This window comes from Oryctolagus cuniculus, chromosome 3, assembly GCF_051225735.1.
Source record: "Oryctolagus cuniculus isolate XC-2025 breed Fujian yellow rabbit chromosome 3, ASM5122573v1, whole genome shotgun sequence".
Taxonomy (NCBI): Eukaryota; Metazoa; Chordata; class Mammalia; order Lagomorpha; family Leporidae; genus Oryctolagus; species Oryctolagus cuniculus.
In genome coordinates, this window is record NC_142869.1 from 49,834,268 (window position 1) to 49,859,476 (window position 25,209).

At 45.6% G+C, this 25,209-nt stretch overlaps 1 protein-coding gene across 6 annotated transcripts in view; it reads right to left on the minus strand.

The window, feature by feature from the left end:
* Window positions 1–293: 293 nt before the first annotated feature.
* The window catches only part of MFSD6 (major facilitator superfamily domain containing 6), an 89,395-nt gene continuing 64,479 nt past the window's right edge, over window positions 294–25,209 (minus strand). For 4 of the 6 annotated variants that reach the window (XM_051848350.3, XM_051848352.3, XM_051848353.3 and 1 more), the window contains 4 exons: window positions 8,037–8,198; window positions 7,046–7,144; window positions 4,333–4,613; window positions 294–2,307 (listed from right to left, as the gene is read on the minus strand). In XM_051848350.3, coding sequence (XP_051704310.2) covers window positions 2,104–2,307; window positions 4,333–4,613; window positions 7,046–7,144; window positions 8,037–8,198 — 746 coding nt within the window. In that variant the 3' untranslated portion in view covers window positions 294–2,103. Of the gene's footprint in view, window positions 2,308–2,467; window positions 2,538–4,332; window positions 4,614–7,045; window positions 7,145–8,036; window positions 8,199–25,209 lie in introns of all 6 variants that reach the window. The other 2 variants (XM_051848355.3, XM_070070460.2) reach the window with 2 other exon arrangements.

Sequence of the window (25,209 nt, forward strand, 5' to 3'; positions counted from 1 at the left end):
AGGCCATTAGCATGGATCTGAATCAGAAGAGAAACAGCTGGAACTCAAACCGGTGCCCATATGGGATGCCCGTGTCACAGGCAGATGCTTACTTAGCCCACTACACCAGAGCGTAGCATAAACCCCTATTTTAATGTTTTTAAAAGCAGCATATGGTATTGTCTGGACAGGAAAAAAAAAGTCACAAAGTTCACGAACTCAGAAAAGTGTCAGCCAGGAAGGCTGGGAGTTCCTGCATTCCTCGCTGCACTCTGGCACTCAGGGTTTCATAAGAAAGGCAGGCTTCTAGTCTCTTTCATTATAGAGTAAAGGACTTTTATTTATTTGGTCACATCTTAATCATTTAAGAAATATTTAAAAATGGTACTTTTATTTCAACATGTCAAGTGTGCATTTCCAAAACAGCAGGCTTTTCAAAGGAATAAATCAGAACTGTAAACACAAGATACAATGTAAGCGTATGACTTCCGGAAGTCAGATTCCCAAATCCACATACTGTACATTCACAGGTGAGGGTCAGCCTGTCACCCATTCCTCTGTTTCCATAATTACACAAGCATAATAAATATATCTGATTTCAAAGGTCACTTAAAATGAGTCATGATAATTTACAGTACAGTACGTTTCAGTTCAAGTGCAAAAATAACTATTTGCTTAATTCTGCTTCTTTCATCTACTTCTTAAGCTGTGGTTTGTGGTGAAGCGAGACATCCTGGTGGAGGGTGTCTTCTCCCAGGTACAGCCTTGGACAGAACCAGGGTGTCATGGAGAAGCCCTCCCTCTACTCAGATCCTGTGTGACCAGGGTCACAGGGTAAAGGGAGGGGCCCTTCCCAGCTCCTGTTCTTTGCTTTCTGCCCTGCGCTCGTCCACAGTTAGTCTACACACATGCACGGTCTCCATTCAGCTAAAGCCACAGTGCACTTCCACAGCGCTTCCCCAGGCTTCCTGTCTACCCCAGCTTTCAGTTTTAGCAGCAAGCTGTCTTCACGGCGCACCCAGCATTGTTCTAACTGTACTTGTAACCTGCACAGCTGCATTCCTGTATCTGAACTGTCCAGTGTCTGACTGTGTCTTCTTGGCAAAGACCATGCTGAGATTTCTGGAAAGTACTTTCTGGTCCTAACGCCCCTTCCTGTCTTCCTATGTACCACCTCATCAAAAACCAAACCAAACGGACCCATCATAGCATTTTTAAAAACTGTGTCCCTCCCCCAGGCACTTAAATCTTACACTGTTAATTCTAAATAGTACTGCTTCAATAAAGGAACCCTTGGGAATTCAGCCATATGTTTTGCCCCATCAACTAATTATCACCCAGATCACTATAAATAGCAAATAGTGACAGAGCTATTTACAGCATCAGCACGTGTAGTAAACCCTTGCCTGTCAAGCCACAGGATACTGAGTGGGTTGGTGTTGTTTTGTTTTGTTTTTTTAAATACTCCCTCGTTTCTGGTCATTTCACAGCCCATTTAAAACAAAAGGCATTATAAAGCTCAGCTAAGCTTGCAGTAGTCAGTAACAGCTTCTGCTGCTCGAAGAATGGACTTTTCAATACATATCAGACATATATAAAAATACATTTGCTAGAGATACGCAGTCTCTGATGAAATTGCAGCTGCTTTTTTTCTCAAACAAAAGCATATGTTTTATGTAACTTTTATCTGGTTATTTTTAAAATGTCTTATACTTTTTTTTTTTAAATGGTTCTCTTCAAGAAAAACAAAATGACAGATGCATACTGTTTCTTCCCAGTTTGCATTAAGAACCGAATCAGTAAATAATCAGAAGAGGGAAATTCTATGAGCACTGCCCCTGCCCCATGCGCGCGCGTCCCCCCCATGATGTGGCTGCTGGCTTCCACTCTCAGAGACCTGGGGAGGGGCGCCCACCCAGCCAAAGAACTGCAGCCCTTAGACACCCGCCGGCCTCCGTGCCCCTGCGGGCCAGAGGAATCTGCCTTTCCTGCCAGTACGTGGGCCGGGCTTCCGCGTTAAGGAGTTTAGTGAATGTGGAAGGTCTGCCGCGGGAGGCATGTGCTGGGCTGGGGGCCTGGCCTTGGAGCCCCGTTCCATGCAGGGTGCGGGGAGGAGCGGGGCCCTCACTGTCCCCCCGGGGCAGGCTGAGTCTGCGGCTCCTTGCCCTCCGCCGTACGCAGGTCCACACTGGGGAGAGCAGGGCTGGTCTGTGTCTGAGCTGCTGCTGCATCAGGCGGAGGCTGGTTTCTAGCTGGGTCAGCGGGAGTCTCCCTTGGGGCTGGCTGGGCTCCACTCGCTGGAGAGTTTTCCCGATTCTCACTGGTCCCCTGGATGGAAATAAGCACGAGATACCCCACCGTCAGTGACCGCCAAGAAATCCACCCGTTCGTATGTTTTCAAATAAGACACAGGACACGGGGGGGAGATCGTCCTGAAGGGCCCACTCCAGGGACCAGGTAGTGGAGGAATAAGGACAGAACGTCTTACCTTTCATCTCCTTTCCTATGTGCAACTGCCAGAGCCGCATGGAAAACACAAACACTATAAGCAGGCGTATCTTGTGGATAAAGGAACATTATCACCAAAATGCCGCTCACTCCTGATTAGACAACTGACATCAGCAAATATGTACCGAGCACCCCCAGCCAGGCGGCCACTCGCCAAGGCCACAGCTTGAGCCAAGAGCCGGAAGACACTGCGTTCACAGTAAGGAAGCGAGGGGGTTTGCAGCCTTGGGGACCCAGCCAGGAAAGCAGGGGGCTGTAATTAGGAGCCCTAATGTGTATCTGGGATTCCAGAACATAGACTGGAAGTTAACTGACACAGAACACCTGTAAAAAGGCAATGTCAACAGGCCCTCACCTGCTGCACTCCCCATAAAATGCCACGTTGGCTTTGCAAGGCAGGAAATGTCTTTTAAACACATGGGGTTTCCTCCATCGCCTTCAACAGCTGAGCATCCCCTTCCACCCTCCCCCCCGAAAAAATAAAAGTTACTAGATTCTAAAATGTAAACAAAACAAAAATCTTGGTCTGGTGTCTTGTTCATGAGAATACATGAAACCCGCCTGGTTTTCCTGATTTTACTGTAAGAGAAAAAGCAGTATCATGCCATGCTGGCCTGACAGGTGAGGGCGAGGAGGCACCGAGAGGGAGAGAGGGAGAAACCCCGCGGCTCAGGCCGCAGGCGCCATCCTCTCCCCCACCCCCCGGCCCCCGCCAAAGGCACTGACGCCTCTGCCTGCACCCACTCGGAGGCCTGGCTCGAACTTCATTTTCTTGACAGATAAATAGGACCATGAAGGAACTGGCACACATGGTTACCGGTGATGAATGAGATTGGGTTCCACTGATAAAGATTCTGTGTTAATTTACAAAGTCAAATAAAACCTAATGAAAGGGAAATTACCCAAATAACTTGATTTTTTGGTCCTTTCCCCTTTTTCCCCTTATCCTTTGAAGCTATCCTAAATATAGATTTGACCATGACTCATGAACTAAAAGGGAGTGATTAATATAGAAAGGGGGAAGTGGATTTGTTACTTGGCCGCGCTGTTCCACTTGTCTTCCAGAGTCAGGCTACAGCTTTAGTTATGTGGCACCATTTTATGGGGCCATTCCTCTAGGGCAGGGGTGGGGAATGTCTGAAATCATGGGGTCCCAGGGCTACAGCAGGTGGGACACAAAATCCAATAAATCTACAGCAGGCTAATTTTCAAGTTGATAATTGTGCATGGCCTGCAGATGATGTTAAAACTATCCAAATGGCCCTTGGCAGAAAAAAGGTTCCCCACCCCTGCTCTAGGGACAAGAAAAATCACACCTTTTGGTTTTAGGTGAGGCCTCCTGCAAAGGCATCCTTCCGCTGAGTCAGGTGCCCTATCAGGTGCATACAGTGGCCCAACAAGTAGCTATGCTGGCCAAGTTATTTATAATGCCCCCACTAACATTTTTAGAATTACAGGGATTGATAAACAGTGGTCCCCAAAGGCAAGAAGCATACATTGTCGCTGTAACCAGTATCCACCAACTGAAATTTCAAAGAAACAGACAAGCTCAGTGCAGACTTGTGTGTTTTCTTTCTTTCAGGCAGAACTGTCTCCTCTGGGAAGCCTCCCTGATCTCCATAAGGGGCAGACTCTTCCCCCTGTGGGAAATATACACCTCTGTACTACCGTTATGGCAAAGTACCGAGCCCTTTTTTTTTTTTTTTTTTTTTTGGTGTGTGTCTATTTCCCCGATGGGCTTTCAGTAACTCTTGTTGAAGGAAAAATGGATAATTAAAACAAACGAGCCCACACAGTAGGTCTTCACTGACAGGTGACAGCGCCGGCCTGGCACAGGGACTTCACCTGCAACGGCTGTATCTCAGACGCCCGGCTGTCTCTTGTGAGTTGCATCATCTCTTTGATCTGGTAGAGCGCATAGACAAAGGTCACCCAGGGAGAAGAGCTGACCCCCCAGGCTGGTTTGTTCACGTCCTCCTGTTCTTCCTGGTGCTTGGTTTTCTTGGGCGGAAGTCTGGGCTCCAGGCGCGGCACGACATCTTCCGTCTGTTGTTGTACCAGGTCGATGGTTGCTATGGGAACAGGACTGGAAGGAACAGGAATCCTCTCTGCCAACATGGTCTTGTCTGGAAAGGAAACAATGTTTAAGGAATTTTTTGGAATTTCCTAGCTATATAAGCAAAGGTTTAAAAATGCAAAATAAATAAACCAACCAGCCCATAAGCCCATTCTAGTATGCTTGGCAACAGTAATAAACAGCTGTTTACCAGAGTTCTTTACTTGGTCCAAGTGTTGAGTAAACAAATGTTATGTTTACCTTTCAAGGTCTCTTATAACACTTAACAGACATTAACTTATATTTACTTAAGAAATCTATTTTTCACTGAGCTTGCAAAGAACATCTGTGCAGCCAAGGTTATGGTGAGTGTGGCCTTAAGCCCATTTATAGGATTGCAAGTTTAAAGACAAGCATCAAAACAGGAAAAGCCACATAGTGGAGAAGGTGTAAATGGAAGCTGTGTAAGAGACATGATCCAATTAAGATGATCAAAGAATATTACTGAGAAAAGCCAGTCTTGGTCTTTCCTTCTGAGTAACTTGTTGGGGTTAAAATCTGGTCTCTGGGATTTTTGCAACAAGCAAGTTTTTCCCATAACAGAAGCATCTAGGGCCAGTAGTCCTCAAAGGATAGGAAAGGCAAAGACGGCAAGCGCTATGCTGGGACAGGCTGAACACAAATGTGTTCATCCTACTGGCTGGCCTTTTGTATTAAATAGTTGTTTCAACCTGTTCTCATCAACATGTTGTATCTAACAGAACCTCATTCATTCATTCGAGAGGCAGAGAGAGAGGTAGAGAAAGAGAGTCCTCAACTACTGCTTCACTCCCCAAATGCCTAAACTTAGTGCAGGTCTCCCTTGCTGGTGGATGGAACCCAATTACTTAAATGAACACCTCAAGTCTGCTAGGGTCTGCATTAGCAGGAAGCTAGAGTGAGGACCAAAAGCCAGGTTTCAAATCCAGGTACTGGATGTGCAACATAAGTTTTTGTTTGTTTGTTTTGTTTTTGTTTGTTTTTGACAGGCAGAGTGGACAGTGAGAGAGAGAGACAGAAAGAAAGGTCTTCCTTTTCTGTTGGTTCGCCCCCCCCAGTGGTCACTGCGGCCAGCGCGCTGCAGCCGGCACACTGTGCTGATCTGAAGCCAGGAGCCAGGTGCTTCTCCTGGTCTCCCATTCGGGTGCAGGCATCCTCCACTGCACTCCCGGGCCATAGCAGAGAGCTGGACTGGAAGAGGGGCAACCGGGACAGAATCCGGCACCACAACCGGGACTAGAACCTGGGAGTGCCGGCGCCACAGGTGGAGGATTAGCCTATTGAGCCGCGGCACTGGCCCAACACAGGTGTCTTAACCAGCATCTTTGCCACTAGGTTAAACTTTATAACCCCCATAACCAAAGAGCCGAAAAAGGCCCTTTTTGGATGACAATTTTTAAAGCATTTTCTTTTTTTTCTAGGACTTTTTTTTAAAAAGATGCATTTATTTATCTGAAAGTCAGAGTTACACAGAAAAGGACAGGCAGAGAGAGAGAGAATGAATCCATTTGCTGGTTCACTCCCCAAATGGCTGCAATGGCCGGAGCTGCGCTGATCAGGAGCCAGGAGCTTTTTCCAGGTCTCCCACACGGGTGCAGGGGCCCAAGGACTTGAGCCATCCTCCACTGCTTTCCCAGGCCACAGCAGAGAGCTGGATCGGAAGTGGAGCAGCTGGGAATAGAATCGGAGCCCATATGGGATGCCGGCGCTGCACTATACCACAGGACCAGCCCCTGGATGACAATTTTAAATAAAGGCCATGCCTGGTTCAGGGAAAACTTCAAATTTTAGGGTTAGACTTGTTTGTTAAAAATGAAGGTAAAGATGCAGAGATTAATAGCACTCCCTACTCCTTGTAGTAGATTTACTGTGAGAGGCATGCATGTGGTGCACTGGTTTAAGACACTATTTGGGACACCCACACCTCATATTGGAGTGCCTGGGCCTGAGTCTTGGCTCTGCTTCCCGTTCCAGCTTCCTGCTAACGCACAGCCGAGAGGCAGCAGTGGATGGCTGACGCAGTTGGGTCCCTGCCACCCACAGGGGAGACTCACATTGAATTTTCAGCTCTTGGGCATTTTGGGTAGTAAGAAATCTCCCTCTCTCTCTCCTCCTCTCTGTCTCCCCCGACATCTGCCTCTCAAAATTTTTTTTAAAAAATTTTTAAAATGCTGTGTAGCATTCTAAGTATGTAACTTAAATTTGATATCCTTTTAGCATATCAGAGAAATTTAAAAATATAGTACCTTGTATCGTAAAGCAAAAACAATAACAAGAAAACCTCGGCTATTTAAAATACTCAATACTTTTCAATACAGTCGGTGACCTCTCTGTACTGAGGAGTGAGAAAGGGCAGCAGGTGGGCCTGTTGCACCTGGTGCCAGCCCTGAGCTTCTGAGGGGCGTGTGTGGAGCTCCTGTGGCTTGAACATCAGAGCCATCGAGAAGGAAGGGGGCTGATTACCTTCTTCCTCAGCGGGCACTGCCAGCCACTGGATCAGGGCAAAGAGCAGGAGGATCACCAGGCAGGCCATGCCAATCCCTCGGAAGGTTGCCGCAGCCCCTGGGGAGACAAATGGAGCACTCTAGGGAGGGGCTCCAGGGAACGCCCAGAGCCCTCGTCCCAACTGCCAGTGTTCTAAAGCCAGGGAAGCCCAGCGTGGAGTGGCCAGGGAAACACGGCTGGCCACTAGCCCTCAACAACAGGCCAAACACGCAGGGCTGGCAGGCGTCGGGGTTCCCAATGCTCTGTCAGACCCATCGTGGATCCGCTGTAGAACAACCGCATTCATTAAGGACTGTCTCTGCATGCCTTTTCACCCGAACACTGTTCAGTGTGTGCTCCTCTTCAGAAAGATCAGTTACCCTGCGACTAACCAATGGCCCTATTCACCTGTAGCTGGAACATCAGGGCTCCAATCTGTCACAGATTCACGTGTCCCTGGGTGCACCTTACACAGGTGATGGGGCCATCAAGACCCCATTGCATCAGCACCCCAGCGCCTCTATCCCCAGTAAGGGAGATTTGAAAAGGCAGGCAGATTGTGTTACCACGGACGTTGTGATGTGACCAAAGCCAGCATGCATTCAGATCTTCTTGGTTCGAAGTCTCCGATGGAACAGCCACAATGAACTTTCATTCCTTTGACACTGTTATCAGCAGGCTTAGGGGACTTGACTTCAAACCGAAAGCACCTGTGCTCACTGCCGGCCTCACTCTGCTGAGGTTATCTGTGCAGGCCCTTGCTAAGCTGTCAGGATTGTGCACAGCCACAGGCTGGCCTGAGTCATAGAACAACCAAGTGCACTGCTAACAGTTACCAGTATCAGCAGTCTAGAGAGAGCACAGCCAGGCTGCAGGTGAGCGCCTGCAATCTTGGGTAATCTGGGTGCTTCCTAAAGCGCTCCTGAAACATCTGCCTTTCATGAAAGACAAAAGAGAAGGCCACTCTTACCGAAGTAGTTGACTAGCACGCCTCCGATCATGGCACCGCAGCCTCTCCCCAGGCCCAGGTGAAGGCCCTGCAGGATGCCCTGTGCAGACGTCCTCAGCTCTGGGGGCACAGCCGCGCTGAGGTAGGAGATGCATGCTGCCCAGATGGCCGCGTGCGTCACTCCTGGAGAGGAAGAGGGGTGGCTGAGAGTGACTGGTCAGCAACTGCCTAGGTTACTCTGTTTTGAAATGAGCATTATTTATTTTAAAAATTTGCACATATGTATTTGGTGGTAAAAGATACATAACAGAACATTTACCATTTTAACTAGCTTTTTTTTTTTTTAAAGGACTTATTTATTTTGAAAGGCAGAGTTACAGAGGGAGAGGGAAAAACAGAGAGTGAGATCTTCCATCTACTGTTCACTTCCCAAATGACCCTAACAGCCAGGCTGAGCCATGCCAAAACCAGGAGCCAGGAGCTTCATCTGGGTCTCCTACATGTATGCAGGGGCCCATGCACTTGGGCCATCTTGCATTGCTTTTCCCAAGCATCAGCAAGGAGCTGGATCAGAGAAGCGGAGTGGCTGTACACAAACTGGTGCCTATGTGGGATTTCAGCATTGCAGGTGGTGGCTTTACCGCTACACCACAACGATGACCCCCATGGTCATTACTTCAATACACAGCAACTATGCATTTTCTGAAACAAAATCTTCATAAGGCACTGCTTTTTTAAGACACCAGCAACAAGGACAGTGACTCCTGAGAGATGGAAGCCCTTGCGGAGCCTGCTCACTGCCTGGAGGGGTCCCAGAGGAGAACCACCAAGTTGAAGACTCTAGCCCAGAGTCCACAGAGACGATGCGCCTGAGTTCCAGGGAAGAACACTGGTGAAGAACAGCTTCAAAGAAAAGCAATCAGCAGAGATCAGCAAAAGCACATATATGAGGGGCCAGCACTGTGGCATAGCGGGTAAAGCCACTGCCTGCAGTGCTGGCATCCCTTATGGGTTTGGTCCCAGCTGCTACACTTCCAATCCAGCTCTCTGCTATGGCCTGGGAAAGCAGAGGAAGATGGCCCAGACACTTGGGCCTCTGCACCCATGTGGGAGACCCAGAAGGAGCTTCTTACTCCTGGTTTTGGATCAGCTCAGCTCCGGCCATTGCAGCCAATTGGGGAATGAACCAGTGGATGGAAGACCTCTCTCTCTGCCTCTCCTCCTCTCTCTTGTGTAACTCGGACTTTCAAGTAAATAAATAAATCTTTTTAAAAAAAAAGCACATACATGAGTGGCCAGCACTGTGGCATAGTAGGTAAAGCCTCCACCTGCAGTGTTGGCATCCCATATGAGCACAGGTTCAAGTCCCGGCTGTTCCACTTCTGATCCAGCTCCCTGCTAATGTGCCTGAGAAGATGGCCCAAGTCTTGGGTCCCTGCACCCACATGGAAGACCCAGAAAAAGCTCCAGGCTCCTGGTTTCAGATCAACCTAGATCCAGCTGTTGTGACCATTTGAGGAGTGAACAAATGGATAGAAGACTACACCCCCCCCCCTTTTCTGCTTCTGCCTCTCTGTAACTCTGCGTTCCAAATAAATAAATAAATCTTAAAAAAATGGGGGTACATACATGAGTTACTCAAACCCAAGGAGAGAACTACCTGGAAGCAATGTTGAGAAAATGCATCCAGGGCCAGGAACAGAACCTGTTCACATCAGACAGACGGAGAGAACTCAGGCTTCCTGGGACTGGCAGAATACCCCAAAGGGTCTTGCTTTAGTTTATGAAATATTTAGTCCTAGGCTAAATATAACTTTGCTCTTAACTAAGTAATCTGAAGAACAAGACCCAAAGGATCACATTATTTCCAAGTAACATAGCTGGGTCCCAGAACAAAGCTCAAGAATGCGTATAGGAATACAAAAATATCCAGGTAAAAGCCCAGTGTCTGGCACCCAATCGAAAATTATTAGTAGTGGAAGCCAGCATCAAGACACAGCTGGTTACTCTGCCACTTACAATGCCAGTATTCCATATCAGAGTGCCAGCTGGAGTCCCAGCTACTCTGCTTCTGATCCAGCGCCTGACTAACGTGCATGGAAAGCAGCAGAAGATGGCCCAAGTCTTGAGCCCCTGCCACCCGTGTAGGACACCAGGATGGAGTGTTTGGTTCCTGGCTTCAGCCTGGCCCAGCGCTGGCTGTTGCAGCCATTTGGGGAGTGAACCAGTAGATGAAAGATCTCTCTGCTCTGTCGCTCTGCCTTTCAAATAGATAAATCTTTTTTTTTTTAATTGCCAGGAATAGTCTTACTTAAGTAGACCCATAATTAAACAAACATGATTATTACTGGGTACAATAGATCATGTGCCTCATGACTGAGAAACATCAAAATAATTTTCCTAGGCCTTATACATGTTTCAATCATATTTCAACTAGGTTTTTTTTTTTATTAGAAACGTGACTTAGATGACCAAGGTAGCATTCACAATTAATTTCCATAGAACTCAAAGTATTTGCTTTATCTGGATAAAGAATTGCAATACCCCAGATGATGCCAGCTTTCTCAGAATTGAATAATGCCTGAATAGAACATAATTATGAATGCAGACACATTAGCACACAGTAAGAGTATTTTCATTTATATTACTACAAATGGTGCTAACTTTCTTTTCAGATATCTGTATTTTTCATTAACACTAGGAAAAACTCAAAAACATTCCAAGAAGTAAATTTATTCAAAATTAGATTCAACAGTAAAATCCAAATTGTTTGGAAATCACTTCTTAAATATGAATCATCAAAGACCCGAAGCCACATCAATGCTTATATGTTAACAGGAAAATATAGGTAGCAGGAAAAGCTGCTGCCTGCAATGCTCACATCCCATATAGGTACCAGTTCGAGTCCCAGCTGCTCCACTTCCAATCCAGCTCCTAACAGCCTGGGAAAAGAGCAGAAGATGATCCAAGTGCTTGGGCCCTTGCAACTGACATGGGAGACCCAGAAGAAGCTCCTGGCTCCTGGCTTCAGATAAGCCCAGCTCTAGCCATTGCAGACATTTGAGTAGAACCAGTGAATGGAGGATATCTCTCTCTCTTTCTCTATCTCACCCTCTCTCCCTAACTCTGCCTTTAAAAAAAATTCTGTTTATTTATTTGAAAGGCAGAGTTAGAAGAGGCAGAGGCAGAAAGAGAGTTCTTCCTTCTGCTGGTTCACTCCCCAGATGACTGCAATGGCCAAAACTGGACCCATTCCAAGCCAGGAGCCAGCAGCTTCTTCCAGGTCTCCCACATGGGTGCAGGGACCCAAGGGCTTAGGCCATCTTCTACTGCTTTCCCAGGCCATAGAAGAGAGCTAGATTAGAATTGGAAGCCAGCGCTGCGGCTCACTAGGCTAATCCTCCACCTAGCGGCACCGGCACACCGGGTTCTAGTCCCGGTCGGGGCGCCGGATTCTGTCCCGGTTGCCCCTCTTCCAGTTCAGCTCTCTGCTGTGGCCCAGGAGTGCAGTGGAGGATGGCCCAAGTCCTTGGGCCCTGCACCCCATGGGAGACCAGGATAAGTACCTGGCTCCTGCCATCTGATCAGCATGGTGCGCCGGCCGCAGTGCACCGGCCGCAGCAGCCATTGGAGGGTGAACCAATGGCAAAGGAAGACCTTTCTCTCTGTCTCTCACTGTCTACTCTGCCTGTCAAAAAAAAAAAAAAAAAAAGGAATTGGAGCAGCCAGGATTTGAAACAGTGCACTTTGGGAAGCCGGCACTGCAGATGGCGGCTTTACCCGCCACGCCACAGTGCCAGCTCCATAACTCTGCCTTGCAAAGTAATAAACAAATTTTTTTAAGAAAATGATTTTGGTGCAGCCCTACTAAGGCAACCACAGGCAGGATTCAAAATGCAATAAATCTATAGCAGGCTGATTTTTAAGTTGATAATTTTGCATGGCCTGTGAATGACAATGCAAATATCCAAAAGGTCCTTTGCCAAAAAAAAGGCTTCCCACACCTGCAAATAACCCAGGGCATCGACTAAAGGGAAAAAAAAAAAAAAAAGCGTGCAGTAAAAGAATTTTTCTCTGATACTGAAGGCACAATAATAAAAACCACTCTGCCTGAAGCTGCCAACACTTTTCAGAAGATATAGGCTTAAAATCATTTTTCTGAAATAACTTTTTTTTAATCTTTTACTACTTTTTTTTTTTTGACAGGCAGAGTGGACAGAGAGAGAGAGAGAGAGAGAGAAAGATCTTCCTTTTTCCATTGGTTCACCCCCCAATGGCCACTGCGGCTGGCGCGGCGCACTGTGGCCGGCGCATCGTGCTGATCCGAAGCCAAGAGCCAGGTGCTTCTCCTGGTCTCCCTTGTGGGTGCAGGGCCCAAGCACTTGGGCCATCCTCCACTGCATTCCCAGGCCACAGCAGAGAGCTGGACTGGAAGAGGAGCAACCGGGACAGAACCTGGCGCCCCGACCGGGACTAGAACCTGGGGCCCTGAAATAACTTTTATCCAAATGTGTCAATGAAGATCAGTTAAACCCATCTCACTTCCCAAAAAGAAACCAGTGGCACTTGGCAATCCGCAAGAAGGGACCGTGTGAGTCACATCACCTGTGTAGGTCAGCTATGCTTGTGGAGTTCCTGTTCTTAAACGTTGATATGCAACATTCCAGGAATCGTAATAATCATCCAAAGTCTTGTCAATGTTTGTACTACAGTTGTGTTCTAGTGCTTTAGTGTTAAGAAAATTAAAGCAGCAGCCTGGACATCTAAAAACTCACCACTATTTTCCATGTCTACAGGGTAAGATTAAGGGAACCTTGACAACTGTGATACAGAAACCAACTTTTCTGTAAAATCTAGGGATAAAAGACATCATAAGCAAGGAAAAGAAAATACTTCCTGTTTATTTACTTTTCATTTTAAGAAAAATGTGGGGGCCGGTGCTGTGGTGCAGCAGTTTAATGTCCTGTCCTACAGTGCCGACTTCCCATGTGGGTGCCGGTTCGAGACCCGGCTGCTCCACTTACAATCCAGTTCTCTGCTACAGCCTGGGAAGGCAACAGAAGATGGCCCAAGTCCTTGGGCCCCTGCACCCATGTGGGAGACTCCGAGGAGGCTCCTGGCTTTGGATCGGCGCAGCTCTGGCCGTTGCGGCCAATTGGAGAGTGAACCAGCAGAGGAAAGACATCTCTCTCTCCCTCTCTCTCTCTCTCTCTGGTTCTCTTCTGTGTAACTCTGACTTTCAAATAAATAAAAATAAATCTTTGAAAAAGAAAAATGTGAAAAAGCAGATGAAACTTTATACAATGAATTAAATAAATCTACTTAGTGGTACAAGTAAATGTATTTATATGAAAGCTACAATTTAAAACCAATTTTCCATTTTATTGAAAAGGCAGTGAAAGATATATCTATATATATATCTATATATCTATATATATATGGGGAGAAACCTCCCACCCACTGATTCACTCCCCAAATGCTGGCAACAACCAGGAATGGGCCCAGCCAAAGTCAGGACCCCAGAACTCACTCATTCGCATGGGTGGCAGGGGCCCAAGTACTTCAGCCATCATCCGCTGCTGCCTCCCAGGACATGCATCAGCAGGAAGCTGAATTGGAAGTGCAGTGGCAGATTCAAAGTAGGCGCTCCAAAACGGGATGCTGGCATCCCAGGTGGCAACATTTTTTGTTTGTATTTGAAAGGCAGAGTTACAAGAAAGAAAAGGAGACACACACACACACACACACATACACAGGGGGTTGGGGGTGAAAACAAGATCTTCCATCTGCTGATTCACTTCCCAAATGACAACAATGGCCAGGGCTGGGCCAGGTCAAAGCCAGGAGCCCAGAGATTTTTCCAGGTCTCCCATGTAGATGCAGTGGTCTAAGCGCTTAGGCCATCTTCTGCTGCTTTCCCAGGCACATTAGCACGGGGTTGGATCGGAAGTGAGCAGCCAGGACACAAGCCAGCGCCCATATTTCCCAGGGCTGGTGTCAGAAGTGGAGGTTTAACCTCCTGTGCCACAATACCAGCCTCCCAAGTGGCAATTTAACTGCTGCATCAAACACCAGTCCCTGGAGCCACAGACCTCTACCTTCAAGTACAGACAATGGGGCTGGCATTGTGGTGCAATGGGTTAAGCCACCATCTGTGACACCAGCATCCTCCCTGAGCACTGGTCAAGTCCTGGCTGGTCCACTTCTGATCCAGTCCCTGCTGATGAACCTGGGAAAGTAGCAGAAGATGGCCCAAGTGCCTGGGCCCCTGCCACCCATGTGGGAGACTCAGATGGAGCTCCAGGCTCCTGGCTTCAGTCTGGACCACTGCCATTACATCCATCCATTTGGGAAGAGATGTGGGTGGAAGATATCTCTCTTCCTCTTTCTCTGTAACTCTGCCTTTCAAATAAATAAAATAAATCTTTTTTTTAAAAAGTAGGGCTCCAGATTCCTCCATTTTGTTGCAAATGACCGGATTTCATTGTTTTTTACTGCTGTATAGTATTCTATAGAGTACATGCCCCATAATTTCTTTCTTTTCTTTCTTTCTTTCTTTTTCTTTTTTTTTTTTTTTTGACAGGCAGAGTAGACAGTGAGAGAGAGAGACAGAGAGAAATGTCTTCCTTTGCCGTTGGTTCACCCTCCAATGGCTGCCGTGGCCAGCGCACTGTGCTGATCCGATGGCAGGAGCCAGGTACTTATCCTGGTCTCCCATGGGGTGCAGGGCCCAAGGACTTGGGCCATCCTCCACTGCACTCCCGGGCCACAGCAGAGAGCTGGCCTGGAAGAGGGGCAACCGGGACAGAATCCGGCGCCCCGACCGGGACTAGAACCCGGGGGTGCCGGCACAGCAAGGCGGAGGATTAGCCTAGTGAGCCGTGGCGCCGGCCCCCATAATTTCTTTATCCAGTCTACTGTTGATGGGCATTTGGGTTGGTTCCAGGTCTTAGCTATTGTGATTTGAGCTGCAATAAGCATTAATGTGCAGACAGATTTTTTGTTTGCCAATTTAATTTACTTTGGGTAAATTCCAAGGAGTGGTATGGCTGGGTTGTATGGTAGCGTTATATTTAGGTTTCTGAGGAATCTCCAGACTGACTTCCATAGTTGCTTTGCAACAAAATGGAGGAATCTGGAACACATCATGCTGAGTGAAATAAGCCAGTCCCAGAGGGACAAATATCATATGTTCTCCCTGATCGGTGACAACTAACCAAGCACCAAAAAAGGAAACCTGTTGAAGTGAAATGAACACTATGAGCAACAGTGACTTGATCAGCCCTTCTCCTGACTGTCGATGAACAACTTAATACTTTATCCCTTTTAGTATTTTTTTTATTCTACTTAATACTATTGGTTGAACTCTGTAATTAACACACAATTATTCTTAGGTGTTTAAATTTAACTGAAAAGTGTTCTCTGTTAAATATAAGAGTGGGAACAAGAAAGGGAGGAGATGTACAATTTGGGACATGCTCAAGCTGACTTGCCCCAAATGGTAGAGTTAGAAATGTGCCAGGGGATTCCAATTCAATCCCATCAAGATGGCATGTACCAATGCCATCTCACTAGTCCAATTGATAAATTTCAGTTCATAATTGATCATAATGATAGGACTAAGAATCAAAAGGATCACACAAAGAAGACTAGTGTCTGCGAATACTAACTGATAGAATAAAAAAGGGAGAAAACGATCCAACATGGGAAGCAGGATACACAGCAGACTCACAGAATGGCAGATGTCCTAAACAGCACTCTGGCCTCAGAAGCAGCCCTTAAGGCATTCGAATCTGGCTGAAGAGCCCATGAGAGTATTTTTAGGCATGGAAAGCCAAGACACTCTGGCAAAAAAAAAAAAAAGAGAGGATCTAACTGAAAGATCTCTGCGAGTGAGATTCCAGTAGAAAGAAGGCCATCAAAGAAGGAGGTACCTTTCTCTGAAGGGAGGAGTGAACTTCCACTTTGACTATGACCTTGTCTAAATAAGATCAAAGTCAGCGAACTCAAGAGGCTTCCATAGCCTTGGCAACTCATGACAAGAGCCCAGGGAGATTACTGATGCCATAAACAAAAGTGTCAAATTGTTAAGTCAACAACAGGAGTCACTGTGCACTTACTCCTCATGTAGGATCTCTGTTTTTAATGTGTTGTTCAATGTGAATAAATGCTATAACTAGTACTCAAACAGTACTTTACACTTTGTGTTCTGTTTGGGTGCAAAATGTTGAAATCTTTACTTAATATATGATAAATTGATCTTTTGTATATAAAGATAATTGAAAATGAATCTTGATGTGAATGGAAGGGGAGAGGGAGCGGGAAAGGGGAGGGTTGTGGGTGGGAGGGAAGTTATGGGGGGGGGGAAGCCATTGTAATCCATAAGCTGTACTTTGGAAATTTTTATTTACTAAATAAAAGTTTAAAAAAAAAGAAAAAGCTAAAAAACAAAAAGTAGGGCTCATATTTGTGGCACAGTAGATTAAGTTACCACCTACAATGCTGGCTTCCCAGATGGGCACTTGTTTGAGTTCCAGCTGCTCCAATTCTGATCCAGCTCCCTGCTGCCTGAGAAATCAGTAAATCCTTGGGCCTATATACCCATGTGGAGGCCCAGATGGAGTTCCTGACTCCTGGCTTCAGCCTGGCCAAGCCCAGCTGTTGCAGCCATTTGGGGAGTGAACCAGCAGATGGAAGATCACTCCCTCTTTCTCCCTTTCTCTATCTCTGTCTCCCTCCCTCTGTAACTCTGCCTTTCAAATAAATAAATAAACCTTTATAGAGGGAAAAAAGATATTACCTCCTGACTGATAATAGCAAAGACAACACATAACTGATTCTCTTTGCAAAATGTGTTAGTCCTCCCCTGGTTATTTGTCATAAAACAACCGATACATACACAACTCATATAATAGGTGCTTAATAAACACATTAACTAACAATGAATGACTCTCTAAAAGTCCACACAGCTTCTGAGTCCTTCCTACCTTTACTGGGGTCCCTCAGGACCACCCACACTATCTACTGCAAAACTTTAAAAATTTAGATATACATAACATTTGAATGCCTAGAATCACTAGAAACAATTATGATTGACATTAATTTTTTTCAAAGGAGCACTCTACAAATAATTATGCTAAGTATTTTATATAGATTATTTCCTTTTTTTCCTCCCAGTAATAGGTACTATATTTTTCTGCATTTTCCCATACAGGAAACTAAGACAGTGAGAAATTAGAGCGTCCTGGCCAAGGACACACAGACAAGAGGGTAGTGGAACAGGATTTGATGTCCAAGATGTTTAATTTCAGCACCTGTGTGCTTATGTTCTACACTATAAGTCTCATAACTATTAGTAGTGTGAAGTAAATACAGCCACTCACTTTGAAATGTTTTGTTGATAATCTCAAACATGCACAACAATTACCAATCAGAAATGAATATTTTAAAAAACTGTTTATGTTAGAGGCAAAGAGACAGACTGACACAGAAACAGAGAGCTCCCAATCACAAGTTCCTGCCCAAATGCCTGCAACTTCCAGGGCTGAGCCAGGAATGCTACCCAGGTCTCCCATGCAGATGGCAGGAACCCAATTACTTGAGCCACGACTACTGCCTCCCACGGTCTGCAACAGCAGCAAGCTGGCGCCAGGAGCTGGGAAGCAAACCCAGGCATTCCAGTGAGGGACACAGGTATCTCTACTAGCAACTCAATCACTAGGCCAAACCCCTGCACCAAAATGAATATTCTTACTACCTTCTTCCTCTTCCTCCCTAAAAATCCATCATATATATTATCAAGTTTTTTATATGTCCCAAATAACTCTTCAACAGACAGCATTTAACACTGGTATCTAGTTCTATAATATGCATTTCAAAATTGCTCAATCTTGGCCCAGGAAAATGCTCCACTGCAATAAATGGCATGTATGAGGGAGGAAAAATCCTTTCTTCTCAAGTAGACAGCTGCTGTTTATAAATTGCTGCTTGGCTTGGGGCAATCACTCGTCATAACAGCTGGGAGGGGTGAGAACTGACAAAGTACTGGGGAGTGAGGACTATTTTGCTTTGTTTTGTTTTTCTTGTTTCTACCACTGACATATCCTCACCTAATAAAACATAATCACCCTTTTGCACTGGCACACAGGATCAGCTGTGACAAACCTTTTCCACCGATAGACCAAAGCATACATTTCACTTAGTTCAGTGTACGTCTCAGATGCTGGGATAAAAATAGCTGCTGAAAATCAACCTGGTAAAAATCAGCTAGAGCCCATCCTGCCTAAGAAAAGGCCTTCCCTGGACAGGTAGTAGAAGAGTCTCTGTTAATTAAGGTAAAATTAGCTGTTGTTACAGATAAACCTTGAATGTCAGTGGCTTCATATATTAGAACTTTCTTTTCTTACTCACATGAAGTCTGCTATCATTTGGATATAAACTTGGGTGCTCCCCCAAAGGGCCACATGTTAAAAGCTTGGCTCCCAAAGTCAAATGCTAACAGAACCAAGAGGGTAGAAACTTAATCCAATTATGGTGTTGAGAGGCGGGGCCTTGGGAAAGGGATTAGATTGCATTAGGTTGCTGCAGGGGAGTCTCTAAGAGTGAATCATGGTGGCTTTATCAGAGATGACAGACAGGTACCTCATGCCACCTGGGGACTCTGCCAGCAAGAATGCCAACACCAGATACTGGACCAATGAGACCCAATCTTGGACTGAGAACCTCCAAAACCTTTAGCTAAAATAAGTCTCTTTCCTTTGTAAGTAGCCTGAGTCAGCTATTTTGTTATAGTCATGAAAAGCTCACTAATTCAAAGTCCAATGGGTAGAAGATAGGAGGAGTGGGAGCTCTGCTCCAGACAGACATTCAGGGACCCAGACCACAGAGACTCTGCCAACTCCAACGCCTGGTTAGCCTAGGTATCCACTTCCAGTGACAGAGGAGGGAGGAGAGGACAGCCCAGGAGAAGTTTTATGGGCCAAGTTCAGAAATGACACATCACATTGGCCAAAATCAGTCACCTGAAAGGGAGATTGGGAAATAAGAGACTGGCCATGAAGAAATGGAAAGAGAGCAGAGGAGTAGCAAGTCAGGCTCTGTGAGTATTAGGGCCATCAAGAGCAATGGGTCTATGAAAAGCAGTGGCCCTGTCAACAGCAGCACAAGCCTTTTGTTTGTCACATTAAAGAGACTTCACAGAAAATGTGCAGTAATCATTGTTAAAGGTCAACAACTCCACATCTGCCGATGTGCAGCACTGCAAGAACCCCTTCCATGCATTAATTCAACAGTACTTCTTGTGCACACTCACCATGTGCCAAATACCTTGCTAGGCTATGAGGATGTGAAGATACACAGAAAACGTCCCCAGCCACCACAGAGCTTATACTTTGGTGGATGAAAAGAGGCAGAATTTACTGGCAGGAAAACCAACATATCCAGCAATCTGCACAGGGTTTGGCACAGTATGGCAGCTGAACAAAAAGACCCTGAGCTGAAACTAGTTAGGCACAGTGTACCTGCTGGAACATGACAAAGAAAGGATGATGGATAATGGTACCCTGCACAAGATTGGAGCAAACTTCCAAATCCCATAAATGAGTAAAAATAGAGACCAAACAGTATACCTCTTCTAGAGGCTTCAGCATACAAGTTAAAAAAGAAGTTCCTTTAAAATTAAAAAAAAAAAGTCTATGGCTGATACTTCAACATTTTGGGGACCCTCATTGATTTTACATGCTGGCACTGCACCTAGGCATACCTCAAAGCAGGTTTGCAGAGTCTACACCCACAACCAACTGCATTTAATGTCAAGACTTTGTAGCACTACAGTGTACATGCTCTGTGTTCTCCCAAAGCAAGCCACACAGGAGAACTGCTTTTATATCAAAGACAGTAAAAATGTCACTTCCCTGAAGGTAATGTTAACAGTGTGCACGGGCTAGTCAGGTTTCTCTTAGGCCTCAGAACATAATTTATAGCCAGGCTTTCAGGCCCAATTTCTATTTAACCTCTAAGAGAACCTTTTAAATTACATTTGCCTTGGTCCTACTTTTTGTTTATTTATAATTTATTTTACTGTGTTATTGCATACTGGCTAATATTTATTGGAGGCTAATTATATAAGTGTCAGGGACTATGTAAATATTTTGCACGGACTGGCTGATTTAATATTCAAATCAACTTCTTCTGTAGTTCAAGAGTCTGAGGCTTCAAGAGCTTAAGCACTTTGCCCACTGATACAGAGTTCATTGGTAGGGGAGCTGGAATTCAAACTAGGACAGTCTCATCCAAGCTTAGGGACTTTACATTTCTACACTGTTGCATATTTTGGTAAACTAATTTATAGAATTACACGGGTGTGTAAGTAAATGATTAAAACACACTGATGTTTTTCCAGATTTGCCATGAAGGACAATTGTAAGTTTTTGAGATAGAATTTCATGTATTAATCAAAACACTTAAAAATCAGAAAATATCAACTACAGTATTGGATAACAGGACTATTAGACCAATAAAACAAGTATTTAGAGTCTTTCTAGATACACACTTTTGGGGCATTCAAAAAGTAAAAGTACAACCTTTGCATTCAAGGGTTTAAACTAAGTTAGGAAATAAAACTATTTGTAAAATAACTGTGGAGCTACTATTACTAATGCTAACCTATGTAATACAATCCACAAGTCTGAGAACAATTTAGAAAACAGAGAGCTCAATGTGAGATGCAACTGCCAGGAACGGATTCTTGGACCAGAAGATATCTCAAATAAACTCTATACTTATCTTTTAAAAAAATTATTTATTTATTTGAAAGGCAGAGTTGCAGAGAGGCAGAGAGAGAGAGAGAGAGAGAGAGAGAGAGAAGAGAGGTCTTCCATCAGCTGGTTCACTCCCCAAATGGCTACAATGCCCGGAGCTGAGCTGATCCAAAACCAGGATCCAGGAGCTTCTTCTGGGTCTCCCATGTGGGTGCAGGGGCCCAAGCACTTGGGCCACCTTCTGCTGCTTTCCTAGGCACATTAGCAGAGAGCTGGATCAGAAGTAGAGCAGCTGGGACTTGAACCAAAGCCTATATGGGATACCTGCACCACAGGCAGAAGCTTAGCCCACTATGCCATAGTGCCGCCCCTACACTTGATCTTAGCCAAGAGGCCAAGAAGCAATAAAATAAATTCTGATGGGCAAAATCATTTCTGTTCTGAAGAAAACATTTCCTAAGAATTTTTAATAACTAGAAATATGGGATGACAAAGAATAAAATTGTTCTATTAAAATTTATAGATTACTCTGATTAAAAATGTATTAATAGCAACACCAGTGACTTCTGGATGCCAGTTTGTCAACTGAATGCTAAACGCAGAGCACTTGTCTACCTTGCATATCCATGTTTCTAACTACATGGTTCAAGAGTTCAGCCAGACAGAAAATTTCCACTATGGAGGGTAACAGCCTGAAATCATGTCTAGAAAATTTCCACTGTCAGATAAGGGCTTCACAGTAATCCTCTTACGAGTTCTCCATGCTCTTCCAGAACATACGAGGAAGTAAAACATGGCCCTTCCACGGCTGAATAGGCATATGCGGCACAGTTCAAACAGAACTAAGCTTCTGGTGACCTTGAAAAGTCAGCTCTCACTAAAATCTTAACCCAGCTCCCATTGGGAGAGCACCTTAAAAAGAAGGTGCAGACCCAGACCTCATTTTCACTCCTCAGGCCTGAAGCCATTAATTCAAGAAGTTCGAAAGGACTTCAGCACTTGCAACTCCTCAGCTGGCTTTGCTCTCCCCTTAAACACATGCCAATCACAAGACTAATTTTGATCACATGCAGCTCTGAGCTCATGAAGGTTCTCAATCAATACCCACATAAGAAAGAGCGTAACACATCTGGGATTTTCACCAAATGCTGACATTCCTGACCACACCCATGAAGGGTTAAACACCTCCTGTGCAAAAGCAAGGGTGAAAATTCCCATTGGTTTGTAAAATGTGATCTTGAGAAATAATGTAAACCAATTATTGCCACCAGCACCTCTAGCTCTGCATCCAGCAATGCCTTTAGGCACTGAGACCCTCTGCCTCTTTTTAAATAAACTGCAGATGCTTTGTGGGCAGGAAACATGGCTTCTGCTTCTCTGTATGTTGTTATCAGTTGCCCACTGAACAACACATTTGCTGCAAATGGTAGCCAAGCTGCTGAAAGGGTAAGGCTGTGCAAGAAACAGTGGCTACTGCATGTGAAAAAGATCACGGGAAAGAAATGACTGCACAGGAGCTGGTGTTGTGGCACACACAGCTGGGCTGCAGCCTGCAATGCCAGCATCCCATATGGGTGCCAGCAAGTCCCAGCGGCTCCACTTCTGACCCAGATTCCTGCTAATGCACCTGGGAAGGCAGTGGAAGATGGTCCAAGTCCTTGGACCCCTGAACTTATATGGGAAACCCAAATGGAGTTCCATGTGCCTGTCTATGGCCTGGTTCAGCCCTGGCTGTTGCAGCCATTTGAGGGGTGAACCAGCAGATGAAAGACTGATCTTTGTCTCTGCGTGTGTATGTGTATGTGTCTGTGTGTGTGTATGTGTGTGTACGTCTCCTTCTCTCCAACTCTGCCTTTCAAATAAATATATATATATATATATTTAGAAACAACTGCACAATTCCAAAACGCATCCATGAGTCTTATCTTAAGCCTGAAAAGTGCAGATGTCTGTACAGTTTCCTTCCCACAGGCCTAAAGAAGAGCAAATCTGCTCCCTCTCTGTTACACGGGGAGCTGAGAATGACCAACACGGCCTGAGAAGGGATGCTGAGAGGATGACCAAAAGCTCCGAGAAGTCAGGCAAGCAAGGGACCCTCCACCGTTAGTTACCGGAAACCCCACAGAGGAGGTAGGGGCAGCCAGAGACATGGAATACAGAACATCTCTGTCCCCTCCTTTTCTGCCGCTTCTCGGGAAGTTGCTAGTTCTCCTGGGGTCTCGGGGTAAGGCAAGGGGTGACAGGACGAAGACAGCGATTTTACTCATATTTCTAAAAGAAGGTCTCTTTTAAAGGCTGACACAGTGGAAGCTCTGCCTGCTCCATGTCGAGACAGTCAGCGATGGGAGACGGTATCCCATGCCCCAACCCTCTCCTCCCAAGGCTGGGTCTCTGGCTCTAATCAGGTAACACTTCAGTCCATGGGCTTCGGGGGATCCATCGTGACAGGGGGTTCGTCCCATAAGTAAACCACTCAGTGTTTTGTTGCAATCATTTCTCCCCTTTACTGCATCTGAAGTAGAGTCTCCTTTAAGCACAGAGATTTTAAAGTCATTTGGACAAGGCTTGTAAAGGTAGAAGACTCCACAGCGGCAAAATGGCCCTTCGGAGTGAGACATGTATTGCTGAGACACGGTGTTTTTCCCCATGGGGATGACTGACTGCTCTCTGTGGGGGCAGGTGCGGGTGTCACAAAGGCCAGGGCTTCTGTTTGGGTTGCACAGCCAGGCTCCTCGGCATGCACTCCTGCAGCTCTGGTGCCAGAGCCTGTGTGGGCCCAGAAGGCTGTGTGCTGACGGATACGTGCCCCCTTCTTCACCTGCTTCAGATGAGGAGCTCAGTTTCTGGTGGCACAAGGCAGGAGAAAAAGCAGCAGCGGTGTGAACCACAGCCTGCCAGCAGAGGCAGAGTTCCTGATTCGGTCCAGCTCCCTGAACCCAGGGATCCTGCTCCCTGCGGTGCATCCAGGCGGGGCGGCAGCTGGGGCTGAGTAATCCACTGGGCCCTGGGCACCACACTCGTTCCCTGAGGACGCCTTTCTCTGTCCACATGCGGCTTTGGACACAGCCTTCTCTGCCTGAATGCCTGCTGTCTACAGGCCACCTGGGGTGCCTGCTCACTCTCCCCGCAAGTGCACGGTCTGTTTAGGGGAATTTTCCACTACAATCTGCACCCTCCCGCTCCCTGCTTCACAAAGCTAGTGATTTCCTCCACCGAGCTCCCTGTGCTGCGAGCCCATCGAACACAACGTGCAGTTATTACACTCCCGGCTTCCAGAACACACGGGGAGGCCTTGGGGACTCAGGGAATTTCTTTCTTTTTTTTTTTAAACTACATTCCAAGCACCCAAAATGCCATGCTGCCTGGCTGTTAGCAGCCATTTAATGCATCGTTGATAAATTAACAGGAAAAAAGAGTTTTAAAATTCGCAACAGCATTTGTTTCTCCCTTATATAAAATCCTTCTGTTCTGCTCGCCATTTCATGAACGTCCTCCTTCCTTGAGTCACATATGCCATGTGTCCTTTTCCATCTAATTTATATTAAATTTAAAGATGAAAAGGCATGCGCATCTGCTATTATACTATTCTTTCTTTTCGGTGGGCATAACATTTTTTATTATAGAGTCCACATACTGTGCCATACAAATAAACAAACCAATTAAGTCAGGTAAGGACAGAACAGGAACCAGCGGTGAGAAATTCTAAGAACTGTTTGCGTACACCTCGGTTCAGCACAGTTCTTTCTTGTGGTTCCCATTTAGTGCTTTGCTGTTTTCAAATGACACAAGCTGGGATGCGTTCCTCACCCCACGACCCTTCCAGATACTATTTATTATTATTAGGCCAATTTCCCATTTCCTACACATTTGAAAAATATCTCCTCCCACTACTCACACCATTGCATTAGACCTGAAAAGCGCTTCTGTAAAGTATGGATCTCTTTAAATGATATCATTATTATGTGAACACACATTACGTTGCCTCTAAATTAGGATAAGTTCTTTTGCTTCAGTGCCATGATGGATTCTGATAAGTAAGCAGCTTGCACGTTGTTTTGAGATGTACAATCGGGAATCTTTTATCTTAAAAGGCTGAAATCTGAGAAGAAATTGTGTTGATTGTACAGCATTTGGATCCATGGTGTTAGGAAAATGACAGTGGCAACCTTAATACAGGTAATGAAATTATAAATGACTGTTGGGTACAATTAATGATTTAGGAGCTGGGGCTGTCAGATCTTAGCTTCAGCCTTTGTTTTCATCATAACGACAAGCAGTAATTGGTTTAGCCAAGCTTCTTAGAGGGGTTTTTAGAAATAGTCTGAAATATATAAGGGGGGTCTTCAAAATATTAATGGAAAATGTATATTAATGAAAAAACTATGAATGTATTTCAAAAATTTTTTTGTTTTGTTTTCTTTCTCTCATACTATTTG